At 55.0% G+C, this 17,793-nt stretch overlaps 1 protein-coding gene across 1 annotated transcript in view; it reads right to left on the minus strand.

Moving 5' to 3' along the window:
- LOC149364804 (uncharacterized) overlaps positions 1–17,793 on the minus strand; it is a 227,313-nt gene that overhangs the window by 164,860 nt on the left and 44,660 nt on the right. The window contains exon 2 of the mRNA XM_089574735.1: positions 1,251–1,333. Coding sequence (XP_089430861.1) covers positions 1,251–1,333 — 83 coding nt within the window. The remainder of the gene's footprint in view (positions 1–1,250; positions 1,334–17,793) is intronic.

The following is a 17,793-nucleotide window of genomic DNA, read 5'->3' on the forward strand; positions in this document are numbered from 1 at the left end:
AAGCAAACAAGTTTCACATTTCAGATTTTAACGACAGCAGTGTGAGGCACTCTTCCCGCGGCTTGTGGCTTCTGTCGTCGACGTCGAAATATGTCGTCGTCGATAACTCTCAAGTTAAACTTCTGACCACCGATAACGGGATTCAGGTGCGACCGTGTGTCTGCGTCACCATAACCGTAATTATTATGAATTTTAATGGCGCAACGACAGCCTTGTTTAAAGAGCAGAATGACACAATGTACTTTCAACGACCCATTTTTCAAGAATTCCTCCCCAGAGAAGCCCAGCATCAGGCCAGTAGAAAGCTTGTGCCTACTGGAAACCGATGGGTACCCGGTGGCACTGGGGATCGAACCTCGTACCTCCCGCATATGAGGCGGATGCTCAAACCTAGGCCACCGCTACGGTATATCTTAACCGTTAAGCTGTCCCTGCCATTGCTTCGTCTCAGGTGACAACGATAAGTCTGGAAGCCCGCCTTAATCTTTTTTGCTGCGCTAGTTGTTAGTGGCATCATCCCTGGGCTTTTCCAGATAATGTATAGTGCGCTATCACATGACTGCCCTCTGCAAAATGTCTGTGCGACGAGCCTATCCTTCGTCTCTCATGAGGGCATCCTTCTAAATTTATCAAGTCCTCTCTTGCTGGTTTTGATCCCGTTTCGCCGATCGCCGTTGCTAGAAGCTTCGACGTCGATGCCAAGAAACGTAAGCAAATTGTCGTCGACGTCGTATCATAGGACTTCAGTACCGAAACCAACACGGCCCAGTCGACAATTTCATAAAACACGCGTATCGATCATTCGTTTAGTACGTAGTGCAGTGTACAATCGATAACGCCCATTGGCAAGCATTTTGTCTCTCCACAAATCACTCATAATTGCGATGCCAGAAACGTAAAGGCAGCGTCCAAATAGAAAATTGTCCACGTCGTCATGGAGAGCGCTAGGAATGTATGGGTTTCCCTCGACTTATGAATACCAACGCTAGCGCTCGCAGCATCTTAAGGATGGTCACTGGAATTTTATCTGGCTCTTGCCTATTATTTCACTTTCACCTACGGATGTGCAGAACGCCCCCATGTTCTCTCTTGGAAGGATGAATGTATACTTATCACTGCGTTAACTCCGTTATACACAGTAGCACGGGCTGAGGGAACTTAATCTTCTTTCATTCTAGGTATGCCTCAGTACGTGACGAAGCATTGATCGGCAGATGGCCTGCCTGGAGTGCGAGGTTGGCACTACTCACCTCGTGGGCCGATGCGTCGCTCCTGCAGCCGGCCGCCTTTGACCGCTCGCCCCCGCCGCCGCCTCCGGGCCCCGCGGTGCCGCCTGCAACCAAAGGAGAAGCAATCCCGTCGTCAAGCTCAGCTGCATACACAGGCAATTAACCTCGGCAGCAGAGGGACTCCGCAAGGCTCCATGCTATTGCCCTTCCTGTTCAACGCGGCCATTGTGATGGTAGTGAAAATATTATAATGAAATTGCTTAGGAGGTTGTAGCGGCGGTTGCAGCTCTCAGACCGGAACCCCATTGGCGTAGGCTACTGTCCCGGCTCTTTCGATGAATTCTTTTTGACTCGTTTTGTCCGAGCTGCTAAGAGCTGCCTCGCATCCCTCCTGCGTTGGCTGGCTATCGAAAGTGATCGCCTGATTTCGTTGGCAGGCCCGAGTGCAGGTTCTGTGGCGAAACAGCCACGTATGACCACATACTATGGCAATGTAAAGAAGAACCTCCACCGGAGGATCTAGTATGAATTCCTTCTGTTGAGCGACGGGAGGCCGTGCTGGTCAGCTCGGACCCGGGCATTCAAGCCTTGGCCACCGAGTGGGCCGCTCAGGTCGCCGCCAGCCGTGGTTTGGTGGTCATCTAGCGCGGACCGTCTGCATCTGCATTTTTGACGGAATAAATGTTTTCCAATCCAATCCAATCGTTGGCAGGCCCATACCATATTGTACACGTTCACCTTAACCCCACAGAATTTGCATTGTGAGTCAAATGATTCCGTGTCTATTGCGTGTAGCCTTCGTGGGTTGTTGTAAAACGCGGCCATGATCAAGCTCCTCAAGAAACTTGCAGCCATTGAAGGCCTAAACCACACCCTGTATGCGGACGACATTGCGCTGTGTGTCGCTGGAGGAAGCGACGGCCAAATCGAAGAAACTTTGCAGGCGGCCACTGTTGCGACCCGGGTAGCATGGTCTGACCGGTGATGGGACGAGGAGGATGGGGGACTGGGTTCGGAGGAAGGCAAAGAAAACTTTATACACTTATTTACATTATTTACAAAAGAGCGACTGAGAGTGACTCTCAGTGGAAGGGAACTTCTTCGTCAACCGGAGTCGACGGGAGTTAACAGGCTTCTCTCGGCAACACTCACAGCCGAGTTAAATGGGGTTCGGATTCCCCAGATCCCTGACTGGGGAATAAAGTTCGAAGAACGCTGTCCAATCGGATGGACATGGACAGATGTGGACGCTGGTGTTACCACCCACGGCAGGGGCGGTGCTGGGCTGTCCCGCTCTCTCGCAGCTTGGTCGATGGGAAGAGGTAGATGCTGAGTAATCAAACACTGCTGGAAATGAATCTTCCGCAGTCTACCAGCAGGGAAACGAACGTCTTTGTGCTTCCCCGCCGGATGTCCAAAACACGAGACATCTGTCGAGGACAGAGCCGTCTTTCATTTAACAGCAACAGCTTGACTTTGCGTAGTACCACTCCGTCGTCCGGCGACCCGAGGGTAGACTCGGCCAACTGACGCCGCCATCGTCGCCGCTGCTTCCGCTGCTGTTAATCCACTCGCCAGCCCCCTTCACATCTTCGGCCTTCGTCGGTCTTCAACCTTCGTCACTGCCGCCGTGGTCTCCGGTCAAGGAAGTCCGCTGCATTAATCTACTTAGGCTAGGAGGGGGCATCACAACCACTACACGGGTCTGCCGCCGTCGCGAGGTTGTCGGCCTTGTCGACCGTTCTCGGTTGTTGCTTGCTCGGGCCCACGTGGCCAGAAGTACGATCATGACACCGCCCAGTCGGTCGAATGCTATGTAAGAGAACGGGGGCTGGAATGCTCGCCATAATAGTCTGAATTACTGCTGTACCAACCAACCCGGAGGGGCACGAAGAACAAGAAACCGCAAATCTGCCTCATGGCTGGAGGGCACCCAGTTCACACGGTAGACCATATCAGAGTGTTGGGACTGCTGATCCAGGCAGATAGACGCGACGAGGAAACGGTAAGAAAACTTAAAGGCTGCACTCAGCAAACCATGAGGCTCATCAGGAGGATCGCCGATATACGACCGGGAACGAAACAAGCAAACTTAGCAAGGCTACAGGCTTTAATCATAAGTGGGGTCGCCTACGTCGCCCACCGCTACAGCCTCGAGCTCTGCGAGAGGCAGTAGATGGAGGGTATCAATCGAAAAAGTGTCAAGCAAGCGCTGCGGCTACCAATACGCACGACGAATGAAAAACTAGTGGACCCAGAGGTGCACAATAAGTCGGAGGAAATCATAGAAGCCTGCCTTGTGTCGCAATACGAAAGACTCGCGAGCAACCTCACCGGCAGACAAGTTCTAGCAAAGCTAACGATCGACTACAATAGACGCCAAGACGTCAAGGGCGACCGGCAGCGGGAGGTGAGGACCCGACTTAAGATCCCCCCACTACTGAGGATCATGCATCCAGGACACCACACGCAGCGGAGGAGAATAAAACCGAGGCTCTGAAGAAACACTTCCAAAACTCACAGGACGTGGTCTATGTGGGCACAGCCGACTACGGGGGCGGCCGAAGGATGGTCGTAGCCGTGGTGGACAAGGATAAAAACTTACAGCTAGTGGATCGATCACAACAGACAGGGCAGAAACGGTGGAAGAATCCGCGATAGCGCTTATGATAGCGGGCACAATAGCCAAAACCATAGTGTGTGACTCTAAGTCAGCGGTGATGAAATTACACTAAAGGAAATATCTCTCCTGAAGCGCTAAGAATTCTACCGACCTCCCGAGACCGCAGGCCGATACGAATTATCTGGACTCCCGCGCACACCTCCCACATTGGGAACGAGGCAGCACATGAATTGGCTCCAGGTCTCACTTCATGAGCTGGTGTGCCACCCGGCCCTTAAACGGGACGTGACCGCTTAGAAAGCAAAACGGAGATTACCCAACACTGTAAAATGGGACGAGCCGAATACCCACGTGCAAACCCCTTGTTGGACAAATTTTAGTTAGGCAGCAAAGTACACTGATGGGTGGAGGTCATGCAAGGACTGGGCTGATCTCAACGATATGATATGGGGATGCCCACAGGAGCCACCTGAAGGTCGCAATATTTGGAAGTTAGAACCATGGGAGACCCTGCTACTCAGCTCTGACCCCGAGACTCAAGTGCGGATCATCCGACTGGACAAAGATGCCGCCGGGATCGAAGGACTCCTAGCAGTAGTCTAGGCGGGAGAGCTACTAAAGCCCTCCCTGTATCTGTTGGACAATAAACTTATTCGATCCATCTATCCCTCCATCCATCTTCCAGCGGAGCTGTTATGGTGCGCACCGAGTGCGGGAATAAAAAATTGGCGGGGCCTTAGCTTTGGTTAAGCCTGGTAGGTTGCGAAAGCAGTGGGAAGAGCGCGGCGCGCCGTGCTAAGCGGCCGCCGTTACCCGACGAGCCGAGTTGGTAGCCCGTCTCTCGCTCCTGGTATTACGTAACGCCATAACGTCACTAGCGCCTCTAAAGGCGGGGACACATGTCAGGCGAGCGCTCCGAATCCGGTCCGGCTCGCCGCGTCCGGCGGCGCCGCTCCGGCCAGCCGGCGACCGCCGGACGCGTCAAACCGCGTAGATATGTCCGGTGCACCGCGTCCGGCGAATGTCCGGCACGCCGCTCCGGCGGGCAGCGGCAGCCAATGCGAGCGCGCAGAGCGCCAACGTCACGATGACGTCGAGTTCGCGACGTCACAGGTGAGCACGACAGAGGTACCGTGGTGAGCGGTGTGTCGGCTGCTCAATTGTACGGTTAGTTTGACAGCGCTGTTTTCACCGAACACCATGTCTTCGTTCAAACAGTCCCGGATTTGGGAGAACGAACAAGGGGTGCCGCGTGTAGCACCTTTTTTGAGCGCTGGCCAGTCCCGAAGAGCCCGCGGCTGCGGCGTCGATACGAAACCGCTAGGCCTAGCGACGACTAGGGCAGTCGGGGACTAGCGCGCAGTTCGTCGCCCGGCGTTGCCGCAGGCGATGTCGTTGCCGAAAGCTCCACTCTAGCACAGGCATGCTGTCGCTGCTCGAATCTAGGAAGCATCCTTTCTGGTAGCATGGCTGTTCTGTATTTTCTTGTGCGAACGTGAAGTAAGACGAGCCTGCCGGTCGACCAGCCTGGATCGCGTCTGCTGGCGTCATAAAAACGAGCTAATGAGTGTTCTTGACGTAAATAATAAACCCTGGGATAGGGAAATGAGAAAATTATGTCATTTTTCTGGTTCATTGGCCAATACCGAGTTGCTGGTAAAAGTAACAACTGTGGTACGAGCGAATTAGTTGCGAGAACCGCCTCGCAGCTGCCGCTAACTGGCCCGACGCTGGGGTCCGGCTCGACTGGCGCCCGCTAGCCGCTGCTGAAGGCGCCACGGAAACTGACCATACTATTATTTTATTGTGTGATGATGCTGTTGACAGCAAAGCGGAGTGAAGAATAGGCCTTGAACTATAGCGCAGGCGACTTCCGAAGCGCCGGCCCCTGCCGCTTCGATGCGGAGCAGGCTATAGGCCTAGCGACGACCACGGCAGACAGGCAGCAGCAGAGCTCGTCGCCCGGAGCGCCCGCGAGCGGTGCCGTTGCCGAAAGCTCGCAACATAAGCAGGCATGCTTTGTCGCCGCTCGAGTATAGCATGCAGTCTTTCTGATAACAAGGCGATGCCGTCTTTTCTTGCAATATTTGTACACCAAGCCAAGCAGCGCTCGGGCACCGCTGCGCGGCGGCGAAGTGCGACGCCGGTTGTGGGCGGAGCTTGGGTTGAGCGGCGCAGCGATGCTCACCGCTCCTTGTGTGTCCCTGCTTGCTGTGGTGCGGCAGTTCGGAAGCGGCGACCGGAGCGGCGCGCCGGACGCGTTGCCGGACATGTGTTCCCTGCTTAACGGTAGGAGCGCGGCGCGCCGTGCCAAGCGGCCGCCGTTACCCGACGAGCCGAGTTGGTAGCCCGTCTCTCGCTCCTGGAATGACGTCATGCTATAACGTCACTAGCGCCTCTAGCGGGAGGAGCGCGGCGCGCCGTGCCAAGCGGCCGCCATTTCTCCTCCCCACTTGATCAGGAACCCGATTTTAATCCCGGATGGTCTATACGTTTAAAGATAACAGAACCTACTATCAAAATAGCCATCGCCTTTACCCTAGCTCATGTAAAGGCCTCAAGAAGGCGGATGAGCGGCTCCTTCTCCGCCTCCACCAATACATTGCTGTTACCGGCAGCACTAAAACATTTCGACCCCTCCTTTAGCGGCAACTGCCCGCACTGTAGTGCGGTGTCTTCGGACACCTATCACATGGTGTGGGCCTGCCCCTCCAACCCGGCCATTCCCCCATCCCCAACACAACCCGGGAGGACTGGGAGGCGACCCTGTTCGTCTGCCACGACTTAGAGGCCCAACAAGCCTTAGTCGGGCGCGCCCGGGCGGCAGCCACCGCCACTGGGGTCCCATACTAGGGACCTCCACCTAGTGTTTGTAAGGATCGGTCCCTTACGGGCTGATCCAAACATACCTCCTGTCCCTTCTGAATAAATATTTTCACCACCACCACCACCCGACGAGCCGAGTTGGTAGCCCGTCTCTCGCTCCTGGTATGACGTCACGCTGTGACGTCACTAGGCATGTTATGGCGTCAGGGGTCATTCTAAAGGTCAAACGTGTCAAGTGGCCCCCGCTACGCGAAAGGCCGCTCCTGGGAGTAGTATTGCTTTCGCAATAAAAATTTTCAGGGACATTACCCGCCGCGCTGACTCAGTGCTTAGGACGCTCGGCTACTGTGCCGGAGTACCAAGGCACGAACCCGACTGCGGCGGCCGCGTTTCGATGGAGCAGGGACAGCCCGCCATCGGTACATGGGAGGAATGGGAGGCCCTCCTTGCGTCGCAGGACCCGGACGCGCAACTTCGCTGTGTGAACCGGGGTGCCAGTGCCATGGCCCTACGTGGCCTGGACACATGCGCGTAATGTGAGGGCTGTGCGGTGGCCCTGAGACCTTGTACGGTCCAAACTCACTTGCTCAATAAAGTTTTCCATCCATCGATGGAGGAGAATGCAAAAGGCGTCCGTGTGCTGTGCGATGTCAGTGCACGTTAAAGATCTCCAGGTTGCGGAAATTATTCCGGAGCCCTCCACTATGGCACCTCTTTCTTCTTTCACTCCCACCTTCCTCCCTTCCCTTACGGCGCGGTTCCCGGTGCACACCGACGTATGCGAGACAATTACTGCTCCGTTTCCTTTCCTCAAAACCCAATTTCCATCGTGATTCATTCATACCCGTTTGAATTTAGACACTCACTGTCTTTTTTTTATGCGAAGCATATTACTAGAGCTACACTACAGCCCGTCGAGCGCGGCGGTGGAGCTACCATTGACCTTTAGCGTGACCACGTGACACCACGTGACAACATGACGACACAGCAGAGGAGAGATGGGCTGCCGGCTCGCGCGGTCGGCCGCGGCGGTGGAGGCTCCACATCAGAGGCGCTGCAGCTGACCACGTGACGCTACAGCAGCGGTATAAAGCTGAGCTTGCCTCGCTCTGCCGCGAGGGGTATCTGTTCTCGCTTCGGCGAGCGCGGCTTCGGCCGCTTCTTTTTGAGCAGCGTCCGCTCCGGCGGACGCAGTTGTTGCTGCGACGCGCGTCTTTTCTTTCCTTTTTCTCTTTCCTCTGATCTTTTAACTCTCCTCTATCTGCACGTGGCAGCGGTGGTGGCTTGGCTAGAGCCAGTAGCAGGCCCGTGCAATTTCCTCTTCATCCTTCTCTCAGTCACAACAACAACAACAACTCAGGGACATGTGCAGAGTATCTGTTCTCGCTTCGGCAAGCGCGGCTTCGGCCGCTTATCTGTTTTTTGGGCAGCCTCCGCTCCGGCGGACGCAGTTGTTGCTGCGACGCGCGTCTTTGCTTTCCTCTTTCTCTTTCCTCTGATCTTTTAACTCTCCTCTGTCTGCACGTGGCAGCGGTGGTGGCTCGGATCGAGCCAGTAGGCAGGCCCGTGCAATTTCCTTTTCATCCTTCTCTCAGTCACAACAACAACTCTCCGGGCACTTACGAGGCGGCCAGGTGTTGGGATGCCGCCTAGAAGCAGGGCTGATTTGAGCGACGACCAAGCCTAGCCATCAATATGCTTCGCATCTGACTAGGCTTAACCTTAGCTAAGCCTCAGCCATTTTTTTTTGTAGCGTGAGCTAAACTGGCCGAGATTGATTGGTTGGTTGGTTTATGGGGTTTAACGTCTCAAAGCGACTCAGGCTATGAGAGCCGCCGTAGTGAATGGCTCCGGAAATTTCGACCACCTGGTGTTCTTTCACGTGCACTGACATCGCACAGTACACGGGCCTCTAGAATTTCTCCTCCAAAGAAATTCAACCACCGCGGCCGGGGATCAAACCCGCGTCTTTCGGGTCAGCAGCCGAGCACTGAGCCACCGCGGCGGCGGCCGAGATTGAGCAGTGTCGCGTGGTTCCTGGAGAGCCGCGATGCGCATGCGCGAGGAGCAAGTGACGTCACTACGCACACCTGGCGTGCCTCGCGGGGCGCGCTCGCCTTCCTTTCCTTAAAATTATCGGAGTGTAAAACGTTGACGACGCCAATGAGCACAATGAACGCCGACGGCCTATGACTTCAGCGTCGCGTTTCTGGTACAGCGTTGTCAATGCCAACGCATGCAGCGCACACCTTTCACTACCGCTACTTAGCTTAAATCACGGTGGAGGTGTCCAGTGTTCCAAGAGGGCTGTTATGCGCCTGCCCTCTGGTTCAGGGGTCCACTGAGATGTGGACACCTCGCCCTCACCTCATGCTACGTATATCCTGACATAGCAGAGCTAAGGCACTGCAAATGTTTCTTTCGGCCTCGATCAAGGAGGCTAGTGATTTAGGTTAGACGCCCTCCGCAGGTATAGGAGTTTACTGCTACTTTGCCATGCACGGCAATATTGACGAAAATATTGCGCAATATTTTGAAGAAGTTGCCTTCATGTCTGTTGCACGGGTTGACGTCCGGCAGAATAGTATGACAGTGGCTGCGCATTTGAAGGCTATTCATTATAACTGTGCCCATCCCAGTAGCTGGTCGGTTGAGAGGAGGTTCTCCCCCTTTTTGTGTAGGCACCACACTGTGCCTTTCTGATACTTTGTGAATTAGACTATGTTCAACCCCAAAAGGGTAATTTGTCTCACTGTATGATCTTTTGTTCAGAGCAGGCTCCCCAGTGTATATATATGTGTGTACTGAATTATTTGTTTGCTTTGTACAGAATAAATTTCTCTTTGTGTGTCGGTGTGAATCGCCCAATTTCTAGAGGCCCCTGTCCTGTGCGATGTCAGTGCACGTTAAAGAACCGCAGGTGGTCGAAATTTCCGGAGCCCTCCACTACAGCGTCTCTCATAGCCTTAGTCGCTTTGGGACGTTAAACCCCATAAACCAACCAAACCGACCATTTGTTTATTAAAGGTTTGCTCATTCTCTCTCGCGCCCGCGCACTGCACTGCTTTTCGTCGTATTCATGAACTTCCGTCTGTGCGCAGTTGGTTAGTGTTCCCTTAGCGTTAAGCTATTCCAAAATGTTATAGTACGCTACCACTAATAAGGTCCCCAATAATCGATTTCGCCTTTCTTCTTAATCATCGATTTTGCCAGAAAAGTGACCTTGAAACCCTAGCCTGGAACCGAAAGCGAAATGAAATTATTTCATACTGCAGATCATGTTACAGATCCAAGCAGAATCACTTCGCTTTTGGCCATGAACTAATAACTACCGAGCGGTTCAGCTGCGCTAATACAAATAGAGAGGATGAGCCGGCGCAGATAGTGAATGCCGGCATATCCTTGGCCCGCCTGCCTAGTTCGGGATGCCGCAATATCCCGCCGCTTCGAGAGCCCGGCGTGCCAGGGCAGCTTGCGCCGTCGCACTCGAGGAGGAAAGCCTCCCAAGCCTCTTTAGTGGGGGTGAGGTAGGGAGGGAAGTGGGGACTGTGCTGACAGGCTCACAGCATATGGGATATACAACAGAGTTCGTCGCAGTGTGGGCGCAAAGGATTCATTTTCGGGTCCTAGCGAGCAGCCATAGCGGGGAAACCAGCAGGTGCTCCCTCTGCCCGGCGGACCCTCCCCCGCGGAACCTAGAGAACCTCAAGACCTGGGAGGACTGGGAGACCCTGCTGCGCTCGGAGGACCCGGCCGTGCAGACCATCGCCACCGGCCGTGCTGCCAGTGTTATGGACCTCAGGAACATAAACACTTGAGTGCAGTGGGGTCGTGCGGGGACCCTGGGGCGTGCCCCGAATTCCTTTGTAAATAAAGTTTTCTCTCTCTCTCTCTCTCATCTGTAGATGTCGCAGAATGCGTTCGTCTGCCTTCTACGGCCCCTTGCCGGTGCAGGGAAGTGGCGATGCCAGGAGTATTAATGTTCGGGCAGCGCATTCGCAGCTTGTTGTTGTTGTTGTTGTTGTGACTGAGAGAAGGATGAAAAGGAAAGTGCACAGGCCTGCCGACTGGCTCAAGCCGAGCCACCACCGCTGCCACGTGCAGATAGAAGAGAGTGAAAAGATAAGAGGAAAGAGTGAAAGAGAGAAAAGACGCGCGTCGCAACAACCGCGTCCGCCGAAGCGGACGCTGGCTGAAAAAAAATTTGCGGGGGCTTAGCTTTGATTAAGCCTGGTAGGTTGCGAAAGCAAAAGTGCAGCGCCTCCAACTCTGCCTCGACACCCCCATTATGGAGGTTGAAGTCAGAGCAGCCCTTATTAAGCTCAGAAACTCAACCCCTGGGGAGGACCAAATCACAAATGTCATGCTCAGGAATCTAGATGACCGTTCAATTTCCCTTACCGAATACTTCAATGAGTGCTGGGAAACGGGGGTGCTACCTGCTGAATGGAAGCACGGGAAAATAATTTTCATTCATAAACCAAATAAGGCAATTAATGCCCAAAATCTCCGTCCCATTTCGCTGACTTCGTGCCTGGGCAAACTGTTTGAGCATGTCATCCTCACCCGTCTCACGCAACACATGGAATTCCATGGACTCTATCCCCATACTATGGTAGGATTTCGAGCCCATCTCTCGGCACAGGACGCCCTGCTGCAGATTTCACACGCTATCCTCAATGACGTGTTACATCACACCAGAGCAATCCTGGCAGTCGACCTCACCAAAGCATTCGACAAAGATACGCACGCCGTCATCCTGCAGGGCATCCAAGATCTGCAGTTGGGGCCTAAGACCTACAACTATATCCGGGCCTTCTTAAACGGCCGCACCGCCTACCTGCATATAGATGATATACAGACCCCCTCCTTCACGCTTGGCGACATTGGTACCCCGCAAGGGGCGGTGTTATCTCCCTTCCTCTTCAACCTCACCCTCATCCCCCTGGCGGGGGGCGCTGTGAGCGCGCGGAGCGAGAGAGCGTCGGTGCATCGGCTCCGCCAATTTTCGGCTGGAGCCACGTATCTTCGACCGCAACCCCGTCAACACAGCCGCGTCTGGCTTCCCGAAGTCGTCCGCTACCTGTGCATACCTCTCGCACACAGGTGGGGCAAAATTTAGGCCTTTTAGGGCCGATCTTCACTTAGGTGTCGTGGCGGCGGCGCTGGGCCTAGCGCCTACGGCGGCGCCCGGCCGTGAGTGAGTCGCCCACCCGCGGCAAGATGGCTTCGCCAAACCTGCAACGTGGCTACGACCCGGACGCCATGGCCTGGTCCGAGGTTGCAGCAAATCCAGCGCCTGATAGCCCGGCCTCTGCGCCCATCGAGAACTTGAAGTTATTCAAGCTAGTGGAACGCCGCTCCCGCAAGCGGAACGCTTCCAAGAAAGCGGACGCCACGTCGCCAGGCCGCTCAACACGGCACAACGCTGCTGCGCGCGCTGCAGCGCTTCACGGTGGGCCCCAGGGACCTGCTTGGAAACCAAAGCCGCTGCCGCGGCTTCATCCCGAAGACATCGTTATCATCCTGAAGCCCCGGGTGACCGTCGCTCTGAAGGATGTCTTTCAACATGGTGAGCTGGGAGCAGCGTTCGCGGCCTACCTGGGCGCCAAGGCCGCAGCATCGCTCAGCCTGCTCCCCACATGGGAGCAAAACCTGATCGTGGCAGGCACCCGAGAGCCGCACGTCGCAGACAAGCTATTGCGGGACTTCGAACTAACAACACCGAAAGGCCAGCTCTCTATGTACGGCCAGTTGAAGCTCACTGGTGACGTGTGCCGCGGCGTCATCACCGTGGCCAAGCACGAGACCAGTGAGTCCCTGCAAAACAAGATCCAGTGGCGTGCTGGAGAGCTTGCCGATATCCGCAAGCTTGGAAAATCAGACGTCGCGGTGCTCACCTTCGTGGGCAAAGTGGTGCCGCGATACGTTCATTACAACTCGGAAGTCACCCTTGTGCGTACATATAAGAAAACCATCCCGGCCTGCGTGCGGTGCGGCACCGTGGGACACCGAGCGGACACATGCCCCTGCCCGGATCAAAAGTGTGGCCTTTGTGGCAGTGCGGTGTCGACCGTCGACGGGGTGAAGACACCGCATGAGTGCACACCGTCCTGTGCAGTCTGTGGGCAAGCCCACGCCACCAACTCCCGGGACTGCACGGGGAAATTCAGGCAGCTCAAGGTGCCCGGCCGCAAGACTAGGCGCCCAGAGCTCCCTGGAAAACAGCGACCTGGCCGGCAGGCAAGTCATCCCAATTCAGGTGCCGGTGGCGGAACGCCGCGTGGAGCTGACGGCATCGACAACAAAACGTCATCATCATCATCCTCGGTGAAGTCACCACCCGGGAACAAGACTACGCCCCCACCGCCACCGCCCAGCGGCAGGGACGCTGGCCACTTCCCGGCGCTCAAGACAAATGGCGCTGCCGGCGCCCGGGCATCAGCGTCTCAACACGGCAAACAACAGGTGAGCAGCTGGGCTGAGATCGCCTCCTCCTCCTCCCATTCCCCCTCCTCCCCAGTTACCGTCTCCGCACTCGATGCGGAATACAAAAAACAGATCGACGTGCTCCGGGCACAGAATGAGCTTTTGCTCAACAAAATTCAAAATTTAGAATCAAAATTGGCGTCCGCCGCTCCGAGCCCGCAGAACTCGGACGCAATGGAGAGCGACGCGGAGATCTCGCCTGCCCTCGTGACAGCCATCTCCGCGATGGAGGAGCGCTTAACCTCTAAATTACGATCTATGATCGAGACCGCCATGGACCAAATTTTGACCAAGGTCAAATCTGCCATCCCCGCGGTAGTATCAAAACACATATTGGACAACCCCCGCCTCCTCCGTCGGACGGGGCCCATTAGGGACGTATCCCGTCCTTCAAAATTCAACCGTCTGATTATTGATTCGGACAATGAGGACAGCTGCCCCGCTCCTTCCGTCATCACCCCCTTGATGGCGCAAGTAGCTGGCTCTGAGGCAGCCAATCCCTCCTCCTCCCCCCCAAGAATTTTAAATCATGGCGAGACACCTTAATCAAAGGAGTTCCGCCATATCCAATTCGGCCGTGTCAACTTCAATAACACAGTGGAACTGTAGAGGCTTTAAGGACCGCACTAAGCGGGCCAATTTCCGCCTCTACCTTGAAACTTTCGAGTCCTTACCAGCCGTGGTTGCCCTCCAAGAGCCAGGCCTGGGCGCCACAATTTCAAATTACACGACGTTCCAACAGGACCCCGCGTCTTGTCTTCTCGTTCACAAAGACTACACAGCCAACCTAGTGGATCTCGACCTCCAACTAGAGTACTCTTATGTAATGGTGACCCTCCTACCAGTCCGCCGCAGGGACCCACCGTTGCATATACTCAACGTGTACTGCTCTCCCAAACTAAAGCGAGTGACTTTTGCGGACCTCTTTAGCCGCGCGCTAAGAGTAGCGGGCCGCGATCCCCTGCTGATTGTGGGCGACTTTAACGCTCCCAGTCAGCAGTGGGGGTATCGCAAGGAGGAGTCGCGCGGGCGTAAGCTGGCGGAGCTTGCGTCCACGTTGGGCCTCACCCTCCACACGGACCCTGTCCACCCAACCCGGCTAGGAAATTCCGTGACACGGGATACGTGTCCGGACTTAACCTTCACTCGCAACATACGACACGCAGACTGGCTCAACACCGAGGAGACCCTCGGTAGCGACCACTGCATCATTAACACTACACTACGCACACGCCCCCTCAAGCGTCCAAGAACACAAGCCCATATCCCAGATTGGACGAAATTCAGGCAAAATTTTAACTCACTTGATAATACACCCATTTCCGCGCAAGGCTACACAGCATGGTCCCAACAGCTGCTGGCACACCTTTCCTCGCATGAAACACACATCCAGCTCTCAGAGGCGATCACGGACGTGGATAACCACCTTCTACACCTCTGGGAAGCCCGTCGCAGCCTCGTCCGCCGTTGGCGACGGCAGAAACACAATAGAAAGCTTAAAGCTCGAATTGCCGAGCTTACCCAGAAAGCGGCAGAGTACGCGGCCCAACTCGCCGACTCCAACTGGGTAGATAGATGCAACACGGCCGCGCGACAAATGTCCAGCCGAAACACGTGGCGTCTCTTTCGAGCCCTAATCGACCCAACCCAAACACGATCCGAAACACAAAAACATTTGCAGCGAGCACTGCACGCTTTTCCTGGCAACACGACTCAACTGGCACAGAAACTTCGGGACCAGTATCTGTGTACAGCCCAAGACCCCCGTGGATCTGCGTACTCTTATGCAGGCAGAGAGAACACGGAGCTGGATCAACCTTTCCAGCTCCATGATCTGCGGGCGGCTCTCGCCAAAATGAAACGGGGCACTGCGCCAGGACGGGATAAGGTCACCGTCAAGCTTTTGACGAACCTTCCCGACTTGGCATACCAGTCCCTCCTGGAATACGTAAATGCGATTTGGCGCGGGGACACCCCCCTGCCAATCGAATGGAAAACGGCTTTGGTCACATTTATTCCTAAAGCTGGCAAACCAATTGACACAGATAACCTCCGCCCCATCTCTCTTACCTCATGCGTGGGCAAACTAATGGAGACGATGGTGCGGGATCGGTTATCTACATATCTTGAACACAAACAAGTCTTTGCGAGCACCATGTTCGGATTCCGCCCACACAGATCCGCACAGGATGTCCTCCTGCAACTCAATCGGGAAGTCCTTGACCCCCTCGAATGCCCCCATAATGACCGGGTAGTACTCGCCTTGGATCTTAAAGGGGCATTTGACAATGTAACACATGAGATCATACTCACTAACCTAAGTCACACCGACTGTGGCCTCAACACATTCCAATACATAAGCCAATTTTTAATGGATCGTCAATCCTACATTCGAATTCAAGATAGAGACCATGGTCCTTACCTACTCGGCACGCGGGGAACCCCTCAAGGCGCGGTACTTTCCCCGCTGCTCTTCAATCTGGCCATGATGCACCTGCCGGCCCAGCTGAGTGGTGTCGCCGGCGTGCAGCACGCCCTGTACGCTGATGACATCACTCTGTGGGCCACGCAGGGCAGCACAGGAGACATTGAAACCAGCCTGCAAACAGCGGCGACGATAGTAGACCGCTACGCCCGCCGCTGCGGTCTTCAATGTTCCCCTCAAAAATCGGAATTTGTGCACCTCCGCCCCTCACAGAAGTGCACAACTAAAATATCTCTCTCTCTTGAGAGTGGTCCCATACGCGAAAGTGATGAGATACGGGTACTCGGACTCTACATCCACAAACACAGGCGGTCAGACACTACATTGGCCAAACTCCGTAAGGTGGGGGACCAGGTGGGCCGCATGGTCCGCCGGGTTTCCAACAAACGCGGTGGGTTACGAAGTAAGGATGCCTTGCGGCTGGCAAACGCCTTCGTAACTAGTCGAATTCTCTATTCAACTCCTTATCTCCACCTACGGAAACAAGAGGAGGACGCCCTTGAGGTCATCCTTCGCAAAATTGTTAAACGTGCCCTTGACCTCCCTATCACTACTTCAAACAGCCGGCTTATGGCTCTTGGGGTGGTGAATACTTTCCGGGAGCTCCGGGAGGCGCACCTTACAAACCAGTACACGCGCTTGTCGCTAACGGAGTCGGGTCGCCGCCTTCTTGCTCGACTCCATATCCAACACACCCCTCCAATGGAAGACAGGTTTCGCATCCCGGAACTGTGGAGACGTGCCCTCCACGTGCGGCCTCTTCCAGCAAACATGTCACATGAAGACCATAATGGTCGGCGCCTGGCACGAGCGGAAGCGCTAGCCCGATATTATGGCAACAAAACAGGTGTATACTACGTGGACGCCTCCGGCCCTCACCATGGGGGATGGTACACGGCCGCGGTAGTTCACAACAGCAACACAGTTAACGGCCTAACTTTTAGAGCTCGCAGTGCAACACAAGCAGAAGAGGTCGCGATTGCTCTCGCGGCCTCACATTCCAATTCAAAATACATAATCACCGACTCGCGAGGGGCCTGTCGGAACGTCGAACAAGGCTGCACTCCCTTCCTAGCCTATCGAATATATCAAAATTGCATACGGGATACGGACCCCGCACACCGTTACCTCATATGGGCCCCTGCTCATCAGGGGTTGGCAGGAAACGAGGCAGCAGACGCAGCCGCCCGCGCGCTCTCTCACCGGGCTGTTTTCTCCTCCCCATCCGATCAGGAACCCGATTTTAATCCGGTCTATACATTCAAAGATATTACAACATATTATCAAAATTGTCATCGCCTTTACCCTAGCCCATGTAAAGGCCTGAAGAAGGCGGATGAGCGGCTCCTTCTCCGCCTTCTCACCAATACTTTGCTGTGCCCGGCAGCGCTAAAACATTTTGACCCCTCCTTTAGCGGCAGCTGCCCACACTGTAGTGCAGTGTCTTCTGACACCTATCACATGGTGTGGGCCTGCCCCTCCAACCCCGCTATTCCCCCCATCCCCAACCCAACCCGGGAGGACTGGGAGGCGACCCTGCTCGGCTGCCACGACTTACAGGCCCAACAAGCCTTAGTCGGGCGCGCCCGGGCGGCGGCAACCGCCACTGGGGTCCCATACTAGGGACCTCCACCTAGTGTTTGTAAGGATCGGTCCCTTACGGGCTGATCCAAACATACCTCCAGTTCATTCGAAATAAATGTTTTCACCACCACCACCACCCCCTGGCCAAGGCTCTCAGCCGCATCTCGCACTTAGGACACACACTTTACGCGGATGATATAACGGTTTGGACAACATACGGCTCGCATGGCGACATAGAATCGACCCTTCAGGAAGCCGCCACTATAGCTACTCACGCGGTAAACATTGGGCTTGAATGCTCCCCCACAAAGTCAGCACTCCTCATAATTCCCCCGCGGCGCGTCCCTACCTCCCCCATCACGATTTACCTGCATGACACTCCCATACCGCAAACACCTACCCTCCGCATTCTTGGCCTATATTTACAGGACACGGGGAAAAACAACATTGCCCTGAAAGCACTGAAACAGTGCACTTACTCCGTCATCCATCTTCTTAGAAGGGTTTCACATCCACGAGCCGGTCTAGACGAAGCAGACAATCTCAAGGTGCTGCAT

Source organism: Amblyomma mixtum, chromosome 2 (assembly GCF_055824585.1).
Source record: "Amblyomma mixtum isolate Tamu chromosome 2, ASM5582458v1, whole genome shotgun sequence".
In the NCBI taxonomy this organism is placed as follows: Eukaryota; Metazoa; Arthropoda; class Arachnida; order Ixodida; family Ixodidae; genus Amblyomma; species Amblyomma mixtum.